This window comes from Zingiber officinale, chromosome 4A (assembly GCF_018446385.1).
Source record: "Zingiber officinale cultivar Zhangliang chromosome 4A, Zo_v1.1, whole genome shotgun sequence".
Classification (NCBI taxonomy): Eukaryota; Viridiplantae; Streptophyta; class Magnoliopsida; order Zingiberales; family Zingiberaceae; genus Zingiber; species Zingiber officinale.
Window position 1 is genome coordinate 1,171,062 of NC_055992.1, and position 19,088 is coordinate 1,190,149.

The 19,088-nt window shown below is 37.6% G+C and overlaps 3 protein-coding genes across 3 annotated transcripts; 1 reads left to right on the forward strand and 2 right to left on the reverse strand.

The window, feature by feature from the left end:
• Positions 1-198: 198 nt before the first annotated feature.
• On the reverse strand, positions 199-3,482 carry LOC121969188 (fructose-bisphosphate aldolase-lysine N-methyltransferase, chloroplastic-like). Its single transcript, XM_042519143.1, has 6 exons — positions 2,575-3,482; positions 2,403-2,431; positions 2,063-2,274; positions 1,352-1,474; positions 795-1,199; positions 199-523 (listed from the first exon to the last, which is right to left on the reverse strand). The coding sequence occupies exons 1-6, from the start codon at positions 3,063-3,065 to the stop codon at positions 308-310; spliced, it is 1,476 nt and encodes a 491-aa protein (XP_042375077.1). The 5' UTR covers positions 3,066-3,482; the 3' UTR covers positions 199-307.
• A 2,048-nt stretch (positions 3,483-5,530) lies between these two features.
• On the reverse strand, positions 5,531-12,532 carry LOC121969193 (dual specificity protein phosphatase 1-like). The gene is made up of 5 exons (XM_042519148.1): positions 12,266-12,532; positions 12,022-12,157; positions 9,768-9,888; positions 6,307-6,452; positions 5,531-5,941 (listed from the first exon to the last, which is right to left on the reverse strand). The coding sequence occupies exons 1-5, from the start codon at positions 12,371-12,373 to the stop codon at positions 5,934-5,936; spliced, it is 519 nt and encodes a 172-aa protein (XP_042375082.1). The 5' UTR covers positions 12,374-12,532; the 3' UTR covers positions 5,531-5,933.
• Positions 12,533-12,890: 358 nt separating this feature from the next.
• LOC121969189 (protein trichome birefringence-like 10) lies at positions 12,891-18,053 on the forward strand. The gene is made up of 4 exons (XM_042519144.1): positions 12,891-13,660; positions 14,681-15,070; positions 15,711-15,869; positions 17,229-18,053. Exons 1-4 carry the CDS (start codon positions 13,215-13,217, stop codon positions 17,587-17,589), a joined length of 1,356 nt encoding a protein of 451 aa, XP_042375078.1. The 5' UTR covers positions 12,891-13,214; the 3' UTR covers positions 17,590-18,053.
• The last annotated feature ends 1,035 nt before the right edge of the window (positions 18,054-19,088 follow it).

Below are 19,088 nucleotides of genomic sequence, written 5' to 3' on the forward strand. Positions count from 1 at the left end.
TTGAAGTTTTACCTTTCAAGTGCGTCGTAGCGTGATGTGTAACGGAAGGGTGACGAAATAGATAACCTGGAGAAGGGAAATCTTGCACTCTACCTCGATAGCTAGGCCTTGAGTGTGTGGTTGGATTAGATCAGTGAATCGGTTTTCCAAATCTAATCTTCTGCCTTTTTGGATTTGTGAAAAGTAGTGGCATGCAGATAGTTAAGTGAATCTGGATTAGCTCATAACAAACTCATATACATTGTCCAAAAGAAAAGCTATGAAAAGAAGGATTAGAGTACTTTAGAAAGAAAATGGATTCTCCAGCCTATTTAGTTTCCCAAAAGATGATTTCGCCTTGCTCCCCAACAAGTCCCAGATCCTTGAGCCGCCTCTCCTGATAATATTCTAAGCCATCCAACTCGGACTCTCGGTCTCGGAAAGCATCATCAATTTGCCGGAGTAGTTTCTTCTCGCCTACTCTTATGCGAACGGCAATGCCAAGTCTCTCACCCAGATTCCCCCTTTCCATAAGTTTTTCATCCTGCATGCATAACCATGAATATGAGATGGTTATCAATGGCACAAAAGCAAATTGAGACAGCAATCCAAGAGAAGATGCACATTTGCAAGGTTGTTCATTTGAATTGGCTTTTGCTTGGATGGTTCTCCATATTATTTATCAAAAAATATAAGTACTAAAAGAGCAACAGCTATTGAGTGAAAGAAAAACGAAAAGAGCAACAATTTGCCAAGAGTTTGAATGAACTTAGTAGAAGAATGTTGATTTCAATTTACATTAACAGAACACATACCTCTTCTATAGTAGTGCCATAGCCAGAGAGGGCAGATTTGCAGGCATCTCTGACAACACGACAGATAGTTTCTTCATTGGCTCGACTCACAGGCAATTCAAGATGATCCCAAACTGAATTTCTGAAAATCGATTCTAAGAGAAAAGCATCTGTTCCTCCAAGAGCCACCAACCGTAAATATGGAAGCATCAATGGAGGAAGAGTGTGACCTTGAACAACATCAAAGTATGCAGTTTCAGCTAAACCATTAGATTCTGCAATGTCTAGTTTGTCTCCATAAAACGGGTCCAATTCACTTATCTCTAAAGTAAGAGTATATGCATCCCGATCAGGCCTCGGGTCAACAAAACCATAATCGAGGGCCAGATCAGCATTGCTCTTCCCCATATCATACTGAATATATACCTGCATTCAGTAACCATTTCATGTCTGAGTACAAATGCTACTTGTATTTGAATAAAAATTGGTTAGATCCCCATAGTAACCTCACCATGGAGATAATCTATTTGCTATTGAAAAACATAAATTTGGCATGATCGCGATAGAAAGAACTTCACCTGTTCACCAGATTTGATGTAGGCTGGTGTCCTAAGGGAGAATATCAGTTCCCTTGAGAAAAGGCCCTTTCCTTTGATCTCCCAGGAAGATTCCTCTACAGTAATATTGGAACTATGGTTGATCTGCGTGGAAAGAACAAAATCATGAAACAAAAGTGTGAGCCTTGGCATTATACACTGAGATCACCTCTGTTTTAGTAGCATTGGTGCAAGAAGATACAAGAGGAATTGAAGAGCACTTGAAGAAAAATCGTCAAAGAGATCCGATGGCTCTTTTTACTAGTAATACTTCCATCAAGAAAAAGCAGTCCCATTCAAGTTCTCAGAAGTTCTGAGACTGAATGACATGAATATTGTAATAATAACTAGATATATAGGTGCATCAAATACTTCAGCAGCCTGATAGACCTTGCGAAACCCAGTAATAAAACATTTGAAATTATGCTCAAATGCATGATAACATGGACTTGAAGCACATGCTGGAGACATTTGATGTCATTGATACTCTCAATGCAAATAAACAAGCAAACAAACCATGAGTTCCAACTATTTGGAATCAGCTACATGGATACTAATTATCTATTTGTTGGATGATAGACGGAGAAAAATCTTGGGGAGGTCTGTATATGGACAACAAAGAGAGACTAATATTTCAGTGATAATATTCAAAGTTTCATCAAGTTGTACTACTTGGAACAAAGAAGATCTTACAAGATCAGCTAGCGGAACTAGAGCAAGATTTTCACCACGAAGACGTGAAAAAGCTCTTGACCTGAGCATTCCGAAAGCCCAAAGAAAATCAAGCAAAGTTATGGCTGAAGGGAAGAGATCTTTGTTTGGAAGTATGACTTCTGCTTCCACTTTTGTAAATTCACTTTCAACATAGTCTTTGGCACCGATTGTGGTGCTCAGTAGTTGAGTCCCTGCATCATGCACACACATACAAACACACATCATCTTAATACAAGACGTTGAGGCTGACGAGGATGCTTCTGAGAGACACGAGATTGCCAGTGATAACAATGTAGCTGGAAAAACAGAGTTCGCTTACCTTGTATCTCAGAGAGCTCCTCTTCTGGCCTGCACTGCAAACGCCAAATATCGTTTAACGATCAGATAGCACAGGAAAAGGAGTCTTTTTGTGAGATGCCACCACTAATTTGAATGGAAGAGAACAAGACATGGATATGAGAGCAGCTGAGCATGCAAGTTCTCAGTCTCACCAGAAGAGAGTGGAATTGGTAGTCGTCGGAAGGATGTTGAGATAGGGGTGCCAGGGGGAGGCCTGGCCCAGGGCCTTCTCCCGGAGGAGGAAGAGGGCGATGGCGACCCATGGCCTGAGGCCGCCGCACAACCTCCCAATCTCGGAGGCCGCTACCGTGTCCGCGTCGATCCAGAGACTTTTCGGAATCTCCACCACCACCTCGTTTCTAGGGATGTCCCTCTGGGCCACGAGCCCCAAACCCTCCGGCACGAATCCAGGCTTCACCACAGCGGACGAGGCAGAGACCGCACCCTTCTTGGACATCCACTGCCAGAAGTCAGCCACTGAGGACTCCGGTGGGGCGAGGCTCCCTCGGATGCGAACACGTACGGCGGAGCCGTCGACGATCCTCCTGCCACCTGCGGCGTTGAGGAGAGAGAGGGGCCAGGGATTGTGGAGTGGGGAGAGGAGGCAGGATGAGGAATGGGGCAGAAACCGAGGCAACGCCATCCCTGCTACGATCGAGAGAGAAGAGGACGAGGGGAGTCCAAGTACCAACCTCGGCCATAAAAATTGTGATGGATATGCGAGGGATTCATTTTGGGATTATCCGCTTAATTTTTCATATTTCTCCAATTTACTAAATTTAGCAGTGATCCAAACAATCGATCTCAGTCAACGATGAGAGGCTAGGCGGCGACGATCCACAGCTCACCGACGACGCCAGTCGACCCCACGACCTGCAGGTCACGCCGGCGGACCCGTCATAGTCCCGCCGACTTGCACAATGCTTACTACTCCTGCGAGCTGTGCAACTACACGCTTGACGTCTCCTTCTCCTGCGCTCGGCAGAGCCGCCACCAGGCGCACAAAGATTCCATGCACATCTTCATTGGCGACGCCGCGTCCAACGGAGATCATGGGATGTCGATTGGATAACATAAGGGTCTGCTATTAGACTGAGCAGAATAACTGCTCAGTCAGAATTTTACTGTATCCGTACTACGTCCGCTCAGTCATAATTCCGCTGCAATAGTTGAACTTCATTGTCGGCCGAACGGGATAGTTGCTTGATCAAGATATCGTATTCTCTTAGCGTCCAACACCTCCTTAAGATACGGTTGTTCAACGCATCCCCCAAGTCAAAGGTAGCATCGGATCGGGTACCTTCTCTTCTCGATCGGAGACTTGATCGCTCGATCGACCGATACACTTATTGTTCATCCGGTCATATGATACTCGAACATTGACCGTTTTAACTTTAATCTTCATCGTAACAATTATTCTTGTAAGATGAACCCCTTCTTATCATCGTATCACAAATTATTCAGGACATATTGTAATAAAATTAAAAAGACAATTCTATATACCTCATGTTACGGTGTAATGCACTTTCACAGTTAATCAAACAAACAGAAAAATACTTTCTCAATTAATTAACTAGATATTCACTTGTTGATTCTTAGTGGAAAGATAATGTAACTAGATATTCACTTGTTGATTCTTAGTGGAAAGATAATTTTGAAACTCTAGTTGCACAGTGATGAGCTATTTATACATTCAAAGTTATGCTAATGATCAATAAAAATTTTAATGGAATTAATCATCTTTAAAATTAGTAGATTTAAAAAATTAAATATCTTAGATTAAAAAAATACAATTCTATACCCTCAAATTTCCTTCTTTCATTTTTAGAATAGAGAGGAAAGAGTTTTTATAAAAAATTTACATGTGATTGAATCTACTCTTCAAAATTAGTCTATTAAAAAATTATATACTGTATTAAAAAATATAATTCTATATGGCTCAAATTTAGAATTTCCTTTTTGAGTTCTTACATTTCAGCTCTTGAGAATAGAGAGAAAAGAAGAGGAAAAAACAATGTGTTCTTTGGGATAGAGAGAAAAGAAGAAAAAAATTATAAAATCTGAATAAAAAAGTGATAAATCGTAGATTGAATTTGAGAGACGTAAAATTTAAATATGCATCCAATCCATTGAGGGTTCTGCGAAATCATAACAAGTCATTAGGCAACATTAGTTACCTTGACAATATTATTGCTGTGTTTATTGTATAAAAAAAATAACATTTTGAAATCTTAAACTTAATTACACCTTTCGAGTAAGAAAATCTGATTTTTACATAAACTTTTTTATCTTCATAGAAAAACTATAAACACTGTTAAAAACGAAAAATACTCAACTATTTTCATTAGGGGTGGGCATAATTCGGTTCAAATCGAAAAAACCGACCGAACCGAAAATTTTTGATTTTTTTGTTTGATTTTTTCGATGTTTCGGCCGGTTTCGGTTTAAGTTTTTTAAATTTCGATTATTGGGTTTGGTTTACGATTTTGACTCCCAAAAAATCGAAAAAACCAAACCGACCGTATTATACTTAAAACATTATTTTTATGAATATTGGATCATACAAGTAAATAAGTTTCTAATCATTTATAATATAATAACATAATCAAATTATATATTTATATTTATTTATTGTTAGCCAATAACAAAATTTTAATATTACTTTAAATTCATAATTATTTTAATAAATTGATACTTTTTCTTTATCTCTAACTAATATTTATAGTAGCATAAAATCAATTTAATTTATTGTATAAATCGTATATAACCGACCGTATAAATCAGACCATATTACAATAAAAACCGGACCGAACCGTAATAAAATGATTTGATTTTGGATCAAAAATCTTTAAAACCGAAACCAAAAAAATAAAACTATAGTAGGGTAAAACCGGACCAAATCGGCCGATGCTTGGACCAAACTGGCCGATGTCCACCCCTAATTTTCATGAACAAGCAAGACACGATGTGTATCTGAATTTACATCGAACAGTATAATTTTGTGCACGCAATTGATTTGAATGAAAATTCTATTATACAGAGCAAAGACATTAGTTAGATACAATAAGTTCAAGATATGGTAACCTTTATTGAACCCCAAAAATTTGATGACAAGACGGAACTTCATCATGCATTAATGCAAATATATACGTGCTGCATAGAAATGCCATAGGAAAAAAGTTACATTCTAGTTAAATCCCAATAACACCTTATTAATTGCAGTAAAAACACACTATGAGAAAATAGTAGCCTCATGAGCCACAAATTGATAAAAGAAAATACCAAAGTCAAAACTGTTCCTGGTGTAAAATAGAACGACTTGACGATACATGAGATCGCTAGTTTGTATTACGGTGTAATTACAAAGTAAATCATAAAAAGCAACTGATCAGATGCGAATACCAGCTCGCGAAGCTCTACTGGAAATGCTATGCCATAATCGTTGAGCAAAGACCAGCAAGCAAAAAGCGACCTAGGCTTGCTCTTTTTGTTCAACTCGGATAGAAATACCTCAATTCACTGTTTCAGAGAAATTTTCATCAGCTACTTTCGGTTTTGGATCAAAGTAAAGAAATCTTGTAACAAAATGAATCATGCAACCAATAACTCGGGATTGCCTTGAGTGTCTGAACTAATTATACAAAAACTCTATCCTGACAGTTGTCTATTGTTCTATCAAACATATATTGGATTGAAACAAGCAATAATAATACAAAAAAAAAATCAACATAAACCTATCTTTTCATAATCATTAGTCATGTTTAACATCCCAAATATCATTAGTAAATATATGACCATTTTCGAAATATTTAACAAAGTTTTTAATTCATAATATCTTCAAATGCAAAAAAAAAATAAAAAAAAGGAGTAACATTTATTATTACCTCGAAGGGATTTCTCAAAGTTCTCCAATTGGGTCAGAAAACCATGATTAGGAGCTACACGTGGGCGTTTGCCCCTTACAAGTGACAATGCCTCTCGCAGAGTAATATGATTCTTCTTCATCAAATAAGCAAGAACAATAGTAACACTGCAAAGAAAGAAAACTAGTTACAAGCTAGTTGATTGCATGGCAACCACAAACATAATGTGTGAAAATGTCAAGTTTTATAGAACTTGCACATTACACTAATAACTATTTATTAAGAGAACAGTATCCTTAAAGTGCTAAAGCACCAATTGTGTACTAATGGTTGAAATTGTATATTCTTTCAAGAAACACAGATATAATAACCATCCCATGTACAATTCATAGTTGAAACACAGTTAATGAAGATAATTAATTTTTTAATTGATCATCTTGTGAGTAAATTGACAAACTGGCCTAATGCAAATTGTAGGCCTTCCAACTTGAAAGCATAATAAAGACATTGTTGGCATGACCAACAAAAAAAAACTGTGATATCCCAGCTAAATCTCAATCACAATCAATATGTTCCTTAATTTTGGAATATTTTTGTTTCATATTATTCAATCATTGTTTATATAAAACATATAAAAGGTTTTGTCTATTGTGTTTGTCTCTTCAATCAAGATAAAGCGATAGATAACCTACAACATGATTCATGGTTATTACCAACCATGACAAATGAAGAACACAACCTTGTCTTAATCTCATAATTGCAAGAAACTTAGCAGAAATTCTTAGTTCCGCTTACTGGATCAATTTGACAATGCACGTTATTTATACAACAACAACAACCAAGCCTTTTCCCACTAGGTGGGGTCGGCTGTATGAATCCTTTTACGCCATTGAGCTCTATCTCCTATTATATCATCATCTATATTTAAATAAATTTTATCTTGTTTTATTGTTGCTAACCAAGTCTTTTTTGGTCTTCCTCTTCCTCGTTTTATATGCATGTTTATCATAGTTTCACATAGCCTAACTGGAGCATTTATTGGTCGTCTAAGTACATGTCCGTACCATCTTAAACGTGTCTCTCTGAGTTTTTCCTCAATAGACGCAACTTCTACTTTCTCTCTAATGCTCTCATTTCTTATTTTGTCCATCCTCGTATGTCCACGCATCCACCTTAACATCCTCATCTCTGCAACTCTCATCTTCTGCTCATGTACTCGAGTCATAGCCCAACATTCAGCTCCATATAACATAACAGGTCTAACTGCGGTTTTATAGAACTTACCTTTAAGTTTAAGAGGTACTTGAAGGTCACATAAAATACTCGACGCTCCCCTCCATTTCACCCATCCTGCTTGTATTCTATGTAAGACATCTCTCTCAATCCCTCCATCATTTTGTAAAAATGATCCTAAATATTTAAATCTCTCGGTTCCAGGCAACTCGTCCTCTCCTATCTTAACAATTGTTTCATTACTTCTAATATTGCTAAACTTAAATTCCATATATTCCGTCTTTAATCTACTAAGCTTAAAACCTTTCCCTTCTAGTGTTTCCCTCCAAGATTCTAGCTTAACATTTACTCCTTCACGTGTCTCATCTACCAAAATAATATCATCTGCAAACAACATGCACCACGGTACTGTGTCTTGAATGTGTGCAGTGAGTTCGTCCATAATTAATGTAAAAAGATAGGGACTTAAAGCTGATCCTTGATGTAACCCTATCTTTATTGGAAATACTTCAGTTACTCCGCCTGAAGTCTTTACTCTGGTCGTTACATCCTCATACATATCCTTAATTAGTTCAATATATTTGATATTTCTTTATAATGCATATCTTTACAGATCCTCATACATATCCTCATACATATCTTTACAATGCACGTTATTTATAGGAGAGCAAAAATGATATTTCTTAATATTCATTTGATCTATTTTTTCTTTAACCCCACCACACTAGCAGTGTCAAGGAGAGCTATCACAAGTTCTTCTACATCAACAAAAATTATACCCAAAGCATTCTTATCTGAATTTGTTAATTACCATCTTAGTTAATAATTAACTTCTGTGCAACATACCAAAGGAAACAACAAAAATGATAAGAGGAAAAAAACAGAATTGAATTTCCATATAAGCTTATAATTAAATATAAACAGTATAAGAGATACTTATGCTTCTATACCACATTTCTAATGCCACAGCGTATATCCTTTAATTTTCTGTTGACAGTGTACTGTTGTTAAAACTGCATGTCTGCATCTTAATGACTTGAATGTTAGTCTACAAAAATATTTATACATGTGGTGGATAAAAGAAGGGGATTCCTCTTCAAGTGTGACAATGTGACTAAAGATATAGAAGATTTGGCAAGTTTAAAAACCGCTCAATATTTTAGGTCTGGACTCATAACATCACACATCCTGACAGTTGGTAGTGGAAAGCAATATGAGAACTTAATAGATTAGATTACATTGTTAAGCAATCATATTAGGAAAGGTTAATACAAAAATCAACAAGAGGGGTGAAGAGGGATTGGGCAACCTCAAGAAAATCAAAAGAATATTCCAATTGAGCTTTTATAATATAGGTAATGGTGCCTCAAAATTCTATTTTTTTCCTGGGGAAACAACCATAGTCCCACCCATACTCTAGCAGAAACTTTTCCAAACATGTCTCTTGACTTCAACAAACATGAGAGCAACAATCAACGGACTAAGGCAAGGCAAATGCCCCCATAATCAAGTAGTTCATTTCAGGTATCAATCAAAAAGTAGACAAACTGATAATAATTTCATATTTTGTAGAAGGGCAGAAGAATACACTTTCACTCAATGTGATTTCACAAGACATACATGCAAATAAATTTATAAACTCTTCTCTGCAGCTCTATGCTCAAGATGAATGAAGAAAGGCAACAACCAAAGGTAACAGAATGACTATACATTGCCCTGATTTGCAGCTGATAAGGACTGGCCAGAATGACAAAATCTTCAATGACATAATCACTAGATCACAACAAAGGTCCAAACCTTTATAGTTATCTGTCTCAAGTAGTTCCATCATGTATGAGTGCAAAGGATAGGCATCTTAATGTTTCTTTTCCACTTTCCCCTCCCCCCTCCCCCCTCTCCCCTCTCCCCTCTCCCCTCTCCCTCTGATATGAATCCCTAATTCAGTCCACTGAGCTTAGTTTTCTTCAAAAAGTTTTAATTTACATAGCAAACTCGTGATTATTAGAAATTCCCTTCCTGTAGATCTATTAGGTACTATAAAAATAAGAATACTAATAAAAACAAAGAGTAAACTGTAATTTTAAGTGAAATTTAGTTTCCTACCAAGTAACAAAAACATGAATTATTCTATAGTCTAGTTTACTATGTAAACTATGTAACTCAATATCATTATTCTGCCTTCTCTTGGATATAAATTTCATCTAATAGATTATAAGACAATCAAAGAAAGAAACAGAGGGGGAAAAAACCTTCTAGACATCCCTGCAAAGCAATGAACCAGTACACTACCACCTGAGCTTCTGGCTTCATCAATGAAATTAAAGCATTCATCAAAATGCTTATCCAATTCCGTCCCCGGTGTGTCAAACACTGAAAATATAGAAGAATGTATAAACTAATAGAATGTTCTAATAAAAATAGTGCAATTAATGCATCTGTAAAGGAGACATATATGAAAACATGAACATGTTAGTTTCAGAAACTTTGTTATTCTAGTTATTGACCTGATCACCTAAATATATAGATTACTGATCATTAGTAAAGCACCTTCTTTTGTTCGTCTCAAGAAGGATTGCACCTTCATACCATGAATGACCTACACAGCCTTTATCAGAAAGGCAGATCATATTATGTTTGGGAAGAGATAATTAATAGTCAAAGACAAAAAAAAAAACAGCTTTTCAAGGTAAGGTTTGTCTATGTCAATTTGGCCATGAATTTGTGTACATGCATTTGCAAAGTATCAATTCAAACAAAAAATTAAGTCCTATTAAGCGACAAGAAAAAATCTGATTTTTTTTGAAAAATTATTTTCAAATAGTAAATAAAAAACAACTCTACCCACAGTGAATAAACTATTCCATGGCTGGTCCCAAGCTTGGATAAAGGAGGAGGGTTTGCCAACCAATGCCAAACAAAGACAAATATTATGTTTGGATCCATCAAACTATTGAGCAACTCAAAAAAAAAAAAAAAATAGAAGAACAATCTAACAACAAAATGGGAAACCATAAATTACCAAAAGTGAGTCAAACCAAAGTAATATAATGATTGGTTGTTATAATGCAGGTCGGCCTTGAACCTCATCCATCAGATAAATCAATTTGTCAAAGCACCAAATACATTCACTAAAGTATGAGTATTGGGCCCTAGATTTTCCTTAACATTAATTACTTAAATTTTTGGCCATCAACAAGAAGAGAACATAAGCCAGAGTGAAATTCTTTAGATAATTAATAAATAAAATATTTGAGTCAATTGTTTGAATAAATGTTTTTATAAACCTTTTGAATAGGTAGATATATGTGATAGGCTCATCAAATCATTACAATAATCATGATTATGTGTTGTTTTCATCAAGTCACATCTGTCTCAAATACCATTTTCTAGAATATTGCAATACTCATGCTTTGGTAGTTGTTCGATTAAGATGAGAAACTGATTTGAGCACGCAAGTGGTTTAGCAAGCGGCTAGAAAGGTTGACTTAGAAGGGGTGTGGTCCAACAGTCTTATGACTTGCAGAATTGTCACCAAGGGATCTCAGTGCATACACTCTAATGCTCAAGTCAAATTGGATTTGAGTTGGAAGGCAAGCAAGCTTGAGAACAAGTGTTATGGATCTCCAAGATGTTAGCTTTGGTTGGCAATTCAGCTGGCTTTTAATTGGCCTTTGTGAAATGACCTTGGTGGTCCTCTTCCAATGGTCAGCATGGTCTAGACAAGAGGTCTGCGAGTATCGCAAGGTAGAAGGATTGTGCGCATGGAGGGACTCCTCTTCAAATCGCTGAGATGGTGGGCTTCCTAGTAGCAGAAACGCAGGAGTGGTGGGAGGCCGCTGCAGGCTCCTCCTAGAGGGAATATCTAATTGGAAAGACCCTAACCCCATAAAAGGGCTCTAGTATAATGTAGAAGTAGAACTTGGGGAAATAGAAATAATTTTGTATTACTTCTCAATGAGAAAGATAACAGAATATATATGAATTTAAACCCCCTAAATTTAGAACTTAATGTGGGACTAAACTTACTAGACCAATAACCTTATTAACTAATACAACAAAGAACATCCGAAAGAAAATGAAAAACGTCTGCTGAAAAATAAAAAGGAAATAAATTCTATGGGACACAGTAACAACAATGAAGAAAAGGAAAAGTAAACCAAAAAAGATTAAATTGGAAAGATGGAAACATCCAAGAAAAAATTGAAGGGACGGAACACAATGAATGTCTGAAATGAACAAAATGGCACATCAAAATCATGGTTACAAAGTTGACCTGGATGAACGTGCAAATAAAGTAGAAAATTCAAGCGAGAAGGCTCACCAATTATTGCTAAACAGAGAATAAGTAGGAAGTTCGGAATGTCTCCAAACAACAGAGACATGCAAGATTACATTTTCAGGTCAGTACTCATATCAAAGATGACGATACGAACGTAATAATCCATCAATTTTTAGTTCCCCATACAATCGATAAAGATAAATCGCACAAAGAATAAAACGAACCGTCAATCTTCTTATAGACGAATTCATCAGGGAATGCTGGATCCAGCGACTTCGCGACCGTCAATATATGAGTGATGTTCAGATTCTTCAGCGCTGGCTTATTGAGAGCAGCGCCCACCGATCCCAAGAACAGACCCTGGCACATCAGGAACCGATCTTAGACACATAATAACAAATCAACTGTGGAATTCCAAGAACAGATGGTCAACTCAATAATTTTTTATTCTTATTTTTGCTCGTTTACCTCCTCGATCTTGCACGGGACGTTGTCCTCTCTTGAATATCTTGCAGCACATAGTGCCTGGACGCAGGCAAGGAGCTTGCTCCTTCGAACTTCTTCATCCTGCGACATGTTCGATCAAATGCCAGCAATCACTGCTAGAAGATAAAATAATCAATCGAGCGGAATCGAGAAAGGGACGATGGGAGAGGGCCAAGATCTACGAAAGAGAGCGAAGGAGGAGGAGGAAGCCGAAACGGTGATGAGGATGAACAATCGAGACGAGTCAGAGTCGTCCAAGTGTGTGGTTGTCATTAAAAGTAGCAAAGAAAATTAAATTTCATTTTAAAATAATAATATAGTCGGCAGAAAATTAATAGAATAATTTAACATCCAAAATATCATTTAAATTGTTTTTTTTTAAAAATTAATTAAATAATTTTAATCATAAAGTAGCTTTATTAAAGCTGCTTGCTGTTCTAAAGTTATTAAAGACATTATTCTACGAGCTGACCGACTATAAAAAATATTTTAGATATTAAATTATAAATGAAATCCTATTATTTTAATAAATTTAGAAAATCCTTTAAATATAAATGCATTGCCTTGTACTTATTTAAAATAATAATAATAATAACAATGACTAATTGGGCTTCCCCGGTTTCAGTCCCCGCCATGGCAAAACACCACGAGGAAACGAGGAGCAGCAAGGCGACAGCATCAGCACTGTCCAAGGCTGCTCTGTAGTCTGTCCTCCCCCTTTTCCCTTTGCTTCAGCACCAACCAACCTCCTTCCACTTGCATCTCCTCCGTTAACTCCCCGATTTATTTATTTATTTTTTCACAAAAAGGAGCGATCTTTCCATTATCGATTTCCCCATCTCGAATCCTGCTGTCACGGGCAGATTGCGAGCGCTGGTGGAGGTGTACTGCTCCGCCTCGTCTACTAGGGTACTCTCGCTGCTTTTCCCCCATGTCCGCTTCCAGGTGGAGGGCCGGCGATGGTGGAAGTGGCGGAGGACCGGCGGAGGAAGGTATGGAGTCACTCCGGCGGCTCGTGAGGCGAGTGAAGCCTTTCGAGCATGCTGGCCTTCTGGGTTTCCTTGTCTTAACTGCTCTACTGTTCGTTTTGCTGCTCTACTTCGCCCATCTGGAATACGGCTGGGGTTGGATTAGCCGGGGCGAGGGAGGATTGCGGAGATCTGTGACGGTGGTTGGCGGCGGGGGGAGAGGGAGAAGCCTCGACGGCGGGGAATGCGATTGGTTCGAGGGGGAGTGGGTGTGGGATGAGAGGTACCCGTTGTACGGGTCCAAGGATTGTGGTTTTATGGACGTGGGGTTCCGGTGCTCGGAGAACGGAAGGTCCGATCAGTTCTATACCAAGTGGCGGTGGCAGCCCGCCCGCTGCAGTCTCCCCAGGTTTTCCAACTTCTGTTTTGTTTTCCGTTTATTTTGTTCTTCTCATTCTCGTTTCAGATGTTTTACTTCGATCACACTTTATAGTGCCAATTTAGCATCTAATGCTTGCCTATTAAGATATTCTTGTGCCATACTGTTCTTTCAACCGCATTCTTTCATGGCTTTCCTTTTGATGCTACAAAGCTTAAGTGGAAAGAGAAAATTACAATCTTGAATTAAGCTTGCCCTAAATTTGTTGATCACATTGCCTTTCTAATACTCAAATTTTAGAGGATAGAATAATCGCATGTTTCAATTTTTTCAGCTGCCCTCGGTGGATTATTCACTCGAATCATTTGGAATGCCCTTACATTTATGTGTTTGAGTCACTGAGACGGTAGAAATAGGAAGCAGCAACTCGTCTTCTTTCTTAGTAGTTACTGCCCTTTTCGGTCAGCCAATTTATGATCGTTGCATGTTAACCTGGGGTAAGTCTTATCGACAACAGGTGGTGCCTCTTGTTTGTTGACATTGGCCAGGAAACTTGAGCTGTTTTAGCCGTAACTGGAGAGAGGAGTAAAATCTTGCTTGTTTGTGTTTGTGTTTGTTGACTTCAAACTTATTTAATTGTTAATAGCATTCCAATTTGCCCCTTTTATACCCACCTTTATGGTTTCCTACCACTCGTTCTTCAATGCTAACTATTCATCCTGAGCGCCAGGTATGATTTAGAGCAGGATGACTAGCTTAACAGTCAACAAAAATATCTGAAAAAACTGCCTTTTGGAAGTCCTTGCTGTTGCTGTTTTCCTTTGTGCTACATGTTGTCCAAATTGAAATCAAGAAGCATCCTTGACCTCCACCTTAAAATCAGATGCATCAAAGTGATTAGCAATGAAACCCCGGAATTCTGCAACAATAGGGTAGTTGTCCACCACTTTTCTCCAATGAGATCTACCTGGGCGTTAACCATTACAAGAGACTATTTTTAATAGTAGAGTATTTATTCTACTGCTACAATTTTCTATAACTCATTTGTAGGTTCAATGCCAAGAAGATGCTAAAGAGGTTGAGGAACAGAAGGTTGGCTTTTGTTGGTGATTCCATTGGTAGGAACCAGTGGGAGTCCCTTCTTTGTATGCTTTCCATGGCAGTTTCCAACAAAACCTCAATTTATGAAATTAATGGTAACCCAATTACAAAGCACATGGGCTTCTTGGTGTTTAAATTTGAAGAGTACAATTGCACAGTCGAGTATTATAGGGCACCATTTTTGGTTCCTCAGAGCCGTGCCCCACCAGGTTTACCAGAGCAAATTAAGACTACACTCAGACTAGATATCCTGGATTGGTCATCTTCCAGGTGGAAAGATGCTGATGTGCTTGTATTTAACACGGGCCACTGGTGGAATTACGAGAAGACTCTCAGAAGGTAAATATGCCATTGTGTATTTTTGCCTGCATAATCCTACCAAGCTTCTATTGTTATTAAGGTGGATTTTAGTCTACAAAGAACTATTATGGCCTTGCCTTGTTGTTCTTTCTTATCCAAGGAATTTACTGTTTTGTGTATATATTTTTTCTGTTAACTTGGAAGGAGAATGAAGCCAATTAATTTAGGTTCTTAAAGTCCAGCATTAATCAATTCATTTATTTTATTTTCTTGAAAACAAAAGGGCTGCCCCTTTTAAACTGTTTACTTGTTTAGTTGAAGGTTTTGTAGTTATTTGATAATTTTTATTAAAGATCAAAATAGACTATTACCCGATTGGTGTATCATCTTTAGTCACAAGCCTGCTTTTGTTTGTCTACATGATATAAGGTCTGATTTTCACATGTACGTCTTCCCTTTTTGTACAACCTAGATTGAAATCATGAAGTATGGTTAATAGATCTGCATTAATATAGTCCTTCACTCCATAAAATATGTTTATACATCAAACTCCTCAAGCTTTAAATTTTCCACTGTAAGTAATATAAGACTAGAATCGCATCTATTAGGTCCTTCCTGCGATTGTTAAGCATGAATACTTGACTATTATTTCACTTACGTACCTAGTTTTCTTTTTTAGTGGTTGCTATTTCCAAGAAGGGAGTGATATAAAGATGGAGATGAGTGTTGATGCTGCATATCGAAGATCAATTCAGACATTGTTTGAATGGATCCATAAAGAAATAGATAGGAACAAGACTCATGTTGTTTTTCGCACTTATGCTCCTGTTCATTTCAGGTTTGTGCTGATCAACTTTTTTTTTTTTAATATTTCTTTAAAGACTTTTTTTGTCTTAGGACTAGTTCCTATCCCATCCCTCTTATGTACCTTCCCATGAGAATTGATGAAAAACTATATTAGATTGCTGATTGATTTGCACTTGTATTAACTCATTTATTATATATTTTGACATCAAGCTTGCTAACAGTAACCTAACTGTCATTTGGATTGAGCACTCAAATTGTTTTTATCAAATAACTGTATTTTTGTAGTTCATTCCTCGTTGTGTAGGGAAATAGTTGAATGCTACCCTTTGAGACATTATAATACATAAGATCACAAACATGTGGTATTGCAGTCCAGGTCAATGGAACTTCTGGATAGATGACAAGATACATACCACTATACCAGTGTGATTATAATTAATTCAATCAATATGGATAAATAGTTCTTTCCATTCTGATGGATTTCTTTGTTTGATTTCCATTTTATGTGTTGCTGCTGCTGTTTTTGTCTTATCTCTTTCATATATATATATATATATATATATATATATATATATATATATATATATATATATATTGAGTTAATTATTTGCACAGGCTCACTTAGGTTTGAGTTGGGTTCACGTCACATAAATTTTGGTTAAGTTTTCATATCTCGATAATCTTTTTCATTTCTGTTAACCACATTGCCTATGTATGTAACTGTGAATGAGATTTCCTAATGTAATTGCCATCTTTAGGTTAGGCCTTCATTGGAATTGAGATCTGTCAGTATTTGTTTTTGGCTGTAACACTTTTTTTATTAATACAACTTGATGTTTCATGTTCACTTTTTGTTTCTTCTTGTTCACTTCTAGAAAACACTCCCAAAATTCACATGATTAAGGCTTTCCTCTCCTCTCCAGAGTAGGAACCAATCAGTTGTCATCCCAGAAGAACCTCTGGGAAGCAGCTTTTCTTTTGCAGTTAGTTTGCCATCTATGTTTTTTTGTCTTCCTATTATCAGATCAAGAGGCAAACTTAACTTATCTTCTAAGCAAACTTCCTAATTGATTTGGAATTCAAACTGGCAACATGTAAACAGCTGATGAATATAGTGAGGACCTCATGCTATCATCTTTGTTTGGGATAGGAGCTATCAACGACAGTATCAGAATGTTTTCTCTACATCACTATACTTCATCACTGTCACCTTGCTGGAAATGAAATTGATTGCATTGTTTTGGTATTTTGTTTGTCATTCTTTTTTGAACTATGAACTTTCACGTTTAGCAAGATAATCACCACAAAGATGCTTAATTGATGTCTTGTCTAGTTTACGCAATTGTTCACTTATTGTGGTCTACAGTTTCCTTAATATGTTTGATTGCAGGGGTGGTGACTGGAAAAATGGAGGGAATTGCCACTCAGAAACATTTCCTGATCTAGCTTCACCTATGATCCCGGAAGAAGCATGGGCACATTTATTGGAGCCATTCAAAACCTTCCCACTGGAAAATCCATACACAACTCAGGATTTTGAGTTGGATCTGCTGAATGTGACCCAGATGACAGCTCGAAGAAAAGATGGTCATCTGTCTGTTTTTTATTACGGTCCCTCGGGTACTGCTCCCCGCTACAAGCAAGATTGCAGCCACTGGTGCCTACCTGGGGTTCCAGACACATGGAATGAGCTACTCTATGCTCTCATCCTAAAACGTGATTCTTCACTCAGTCGAGATACCACTGTTTAAGCACCACTGCCTAACTTGCATGGAACTCATACAGAAAAGGTTTGGCATTCCTTTGGCGGACATCGTCTTTTCCTATGACCAACTTCAGGTCCAAACACGGTTAGATCCCGCCGCATCAACTGCATAACTGGTTTGCGATCCAAGAGGCTTGCGGATTAACTTGATAGAACTGCTATTGAAGCAAATTAAATGTAAATATTATAGCCTATCTTGTAAATTGGTGATTTCTGTTCTGATTGTAAAGCAACAACACATTATACAGAGGTACACAAGAGGAACGGAATTTTTGAAAAACTTAGGTATGATTCTGTCAACACCTTATGCTTGGAGCTTGAAAGCCTTTTTAACTAGCTTCATTTGTTTTCCTGTTTATTGTATTACATTTGAAACAGAACCTAAAACCCAAGGTAAGATTTTGTTGTACATCATTTTCTGAATATGGATGAGTAGAGATTGTGTTTGTTCATAAGTGGCTGAAGGTGCATTACATTTATTATTATTAGTTGCAGTAAAAAATGTTCTAAATCCTTCAAAGTATTATATATATGTTTTTTCCCCATTCCTACTTGTGTTCTACACATCACATTTTGAGGACCAACAACTCATTGGAGACTCCTACCATTATTCCATCAGCATGTGGATTTCTATGATATGTGATGATCTGATAAAGGGGGTTCATTGAGTGAGTCAAACAACAGAGGTGTGATGATGTGATAAAGGGAGTTCATTAAGTGTGAGTCAAACAACAGAGGTAGCAGTCCACGGGAGGTCAACGGCAAAGGGCCGGATGCTGAGGGCCCAAGCGGATCTCTTTAGCAGTGACGATCGGGTATGTATTTGCCCGATCGGCAAAGAGCAGGTCCAAGTGAAGCGTCCATTCAATCGAGATCATCAGACGTTCGTCATAAAGCAGAGGAGCGTGTGTATGACTGGAGCATTAATCCGATTGGGCGGAAACAAACTATCGAGACTTGTCGTCATGCGAAGGAGCAGTCGAATCCTGCCGAGCAGAGGAATACTTAGCGGAACAACTATCCTACTCGATCAAGTAGATGGATCGCTGACACATCCTTTGGGGAGAGCGCTGCTGCCACAAGACTTGGTCAATGAACGGATCATATGATGAAAACTTCTACTGCCTTGTCGGGGATATTCATGCCTTGTTAAAGTTTGGTGTGCATTTTCCAGACGTGTTCTTTCATAAGATAAATTGGAGAATGTGCCCACGATCAATTAGAGAACGTGCCCACGTCTTGAGAGAAGTACGCACGTTGTACACCAGGGGCATTATATAAAGGAGGTTCATACACCGACGGAGGTATGCACGCATGATTCACTATTCATGCTTATGTCTACTGTTGTTTCACCTTTTTCCTCTTTTTAATGATTGACTTGAGCGTCGGAGGGTTAACACTAAGGACCCTTTCCCTAGTTCGACATTGACATTTCTTGTATTGCAGAACGGAACGGAATCTATATCTAAACTTCAGTTAATGTAG

Coding starts and splice junctions, on each gene's coding strand:
- LOC121969193 (XM_042519148.1), bottom strand. CDS start 12,373: ATGTCGCAGGATGAAGAAGTTCGAAGGAGCAAGCTCCTTGCCTGCGTC. Junction 12,158..12,265: donor TCCCGTGCAAGATCGAGGAG/GTAAACGAGCAA, acceptor CTGATGTGCCAG/GGTCTGTTCTTGGGATCGGT. Junction 6,453..9,767: donor TTTGCAGGGATGTCTAGAAG/GTTTTTTCCCCC, acceptor CTTTCTTTGCAG/TGTTACTATTGTTCTTGCTT.
- LOC121969189 (XM_042519144.1), top strand. CDS start 13,215: ATGTCCGCTTCCAGGTGGAGGGCCGGCGATGGTGGAAGTGGCGGAGGA. Junction 13,661..14,680: donor GCCCGCTGCAGTCTCCCCAG/GTTTTCCAACTT, acceptor ACTCATTTGTAG/GTTCAATGCCAAGAAGATGC. Junction 15,071..15,710: donor TACGAGAAGACTCTCAGAAG/GTAAATATGCCA, acceptor TTTCTTTTTTAG/TGGTTGCTATTTCCAAGAAG.
- LOC121969188 (XM_042519143.1), bottom strand. CDS start 3,065: ATGGCGTTGCCTCGGTTTCTGCCCCATTCCTCATCCTGCCTCCTCTCC. Junction 2,432..2,574: donor ACCAATTCCACTCTCTTCTG/GTGAGACTGAGA, acceptor TTTGCAGTGCAG/GCCAGAAGAGGAGCTCTCTG. Junction 2,275..2,402: donor GGAGCTCTCTGAGATACAAG/GTAAGCGAACTC, acceptor TGCATGATGCAG/GGACTCAACTACTGAGCACC.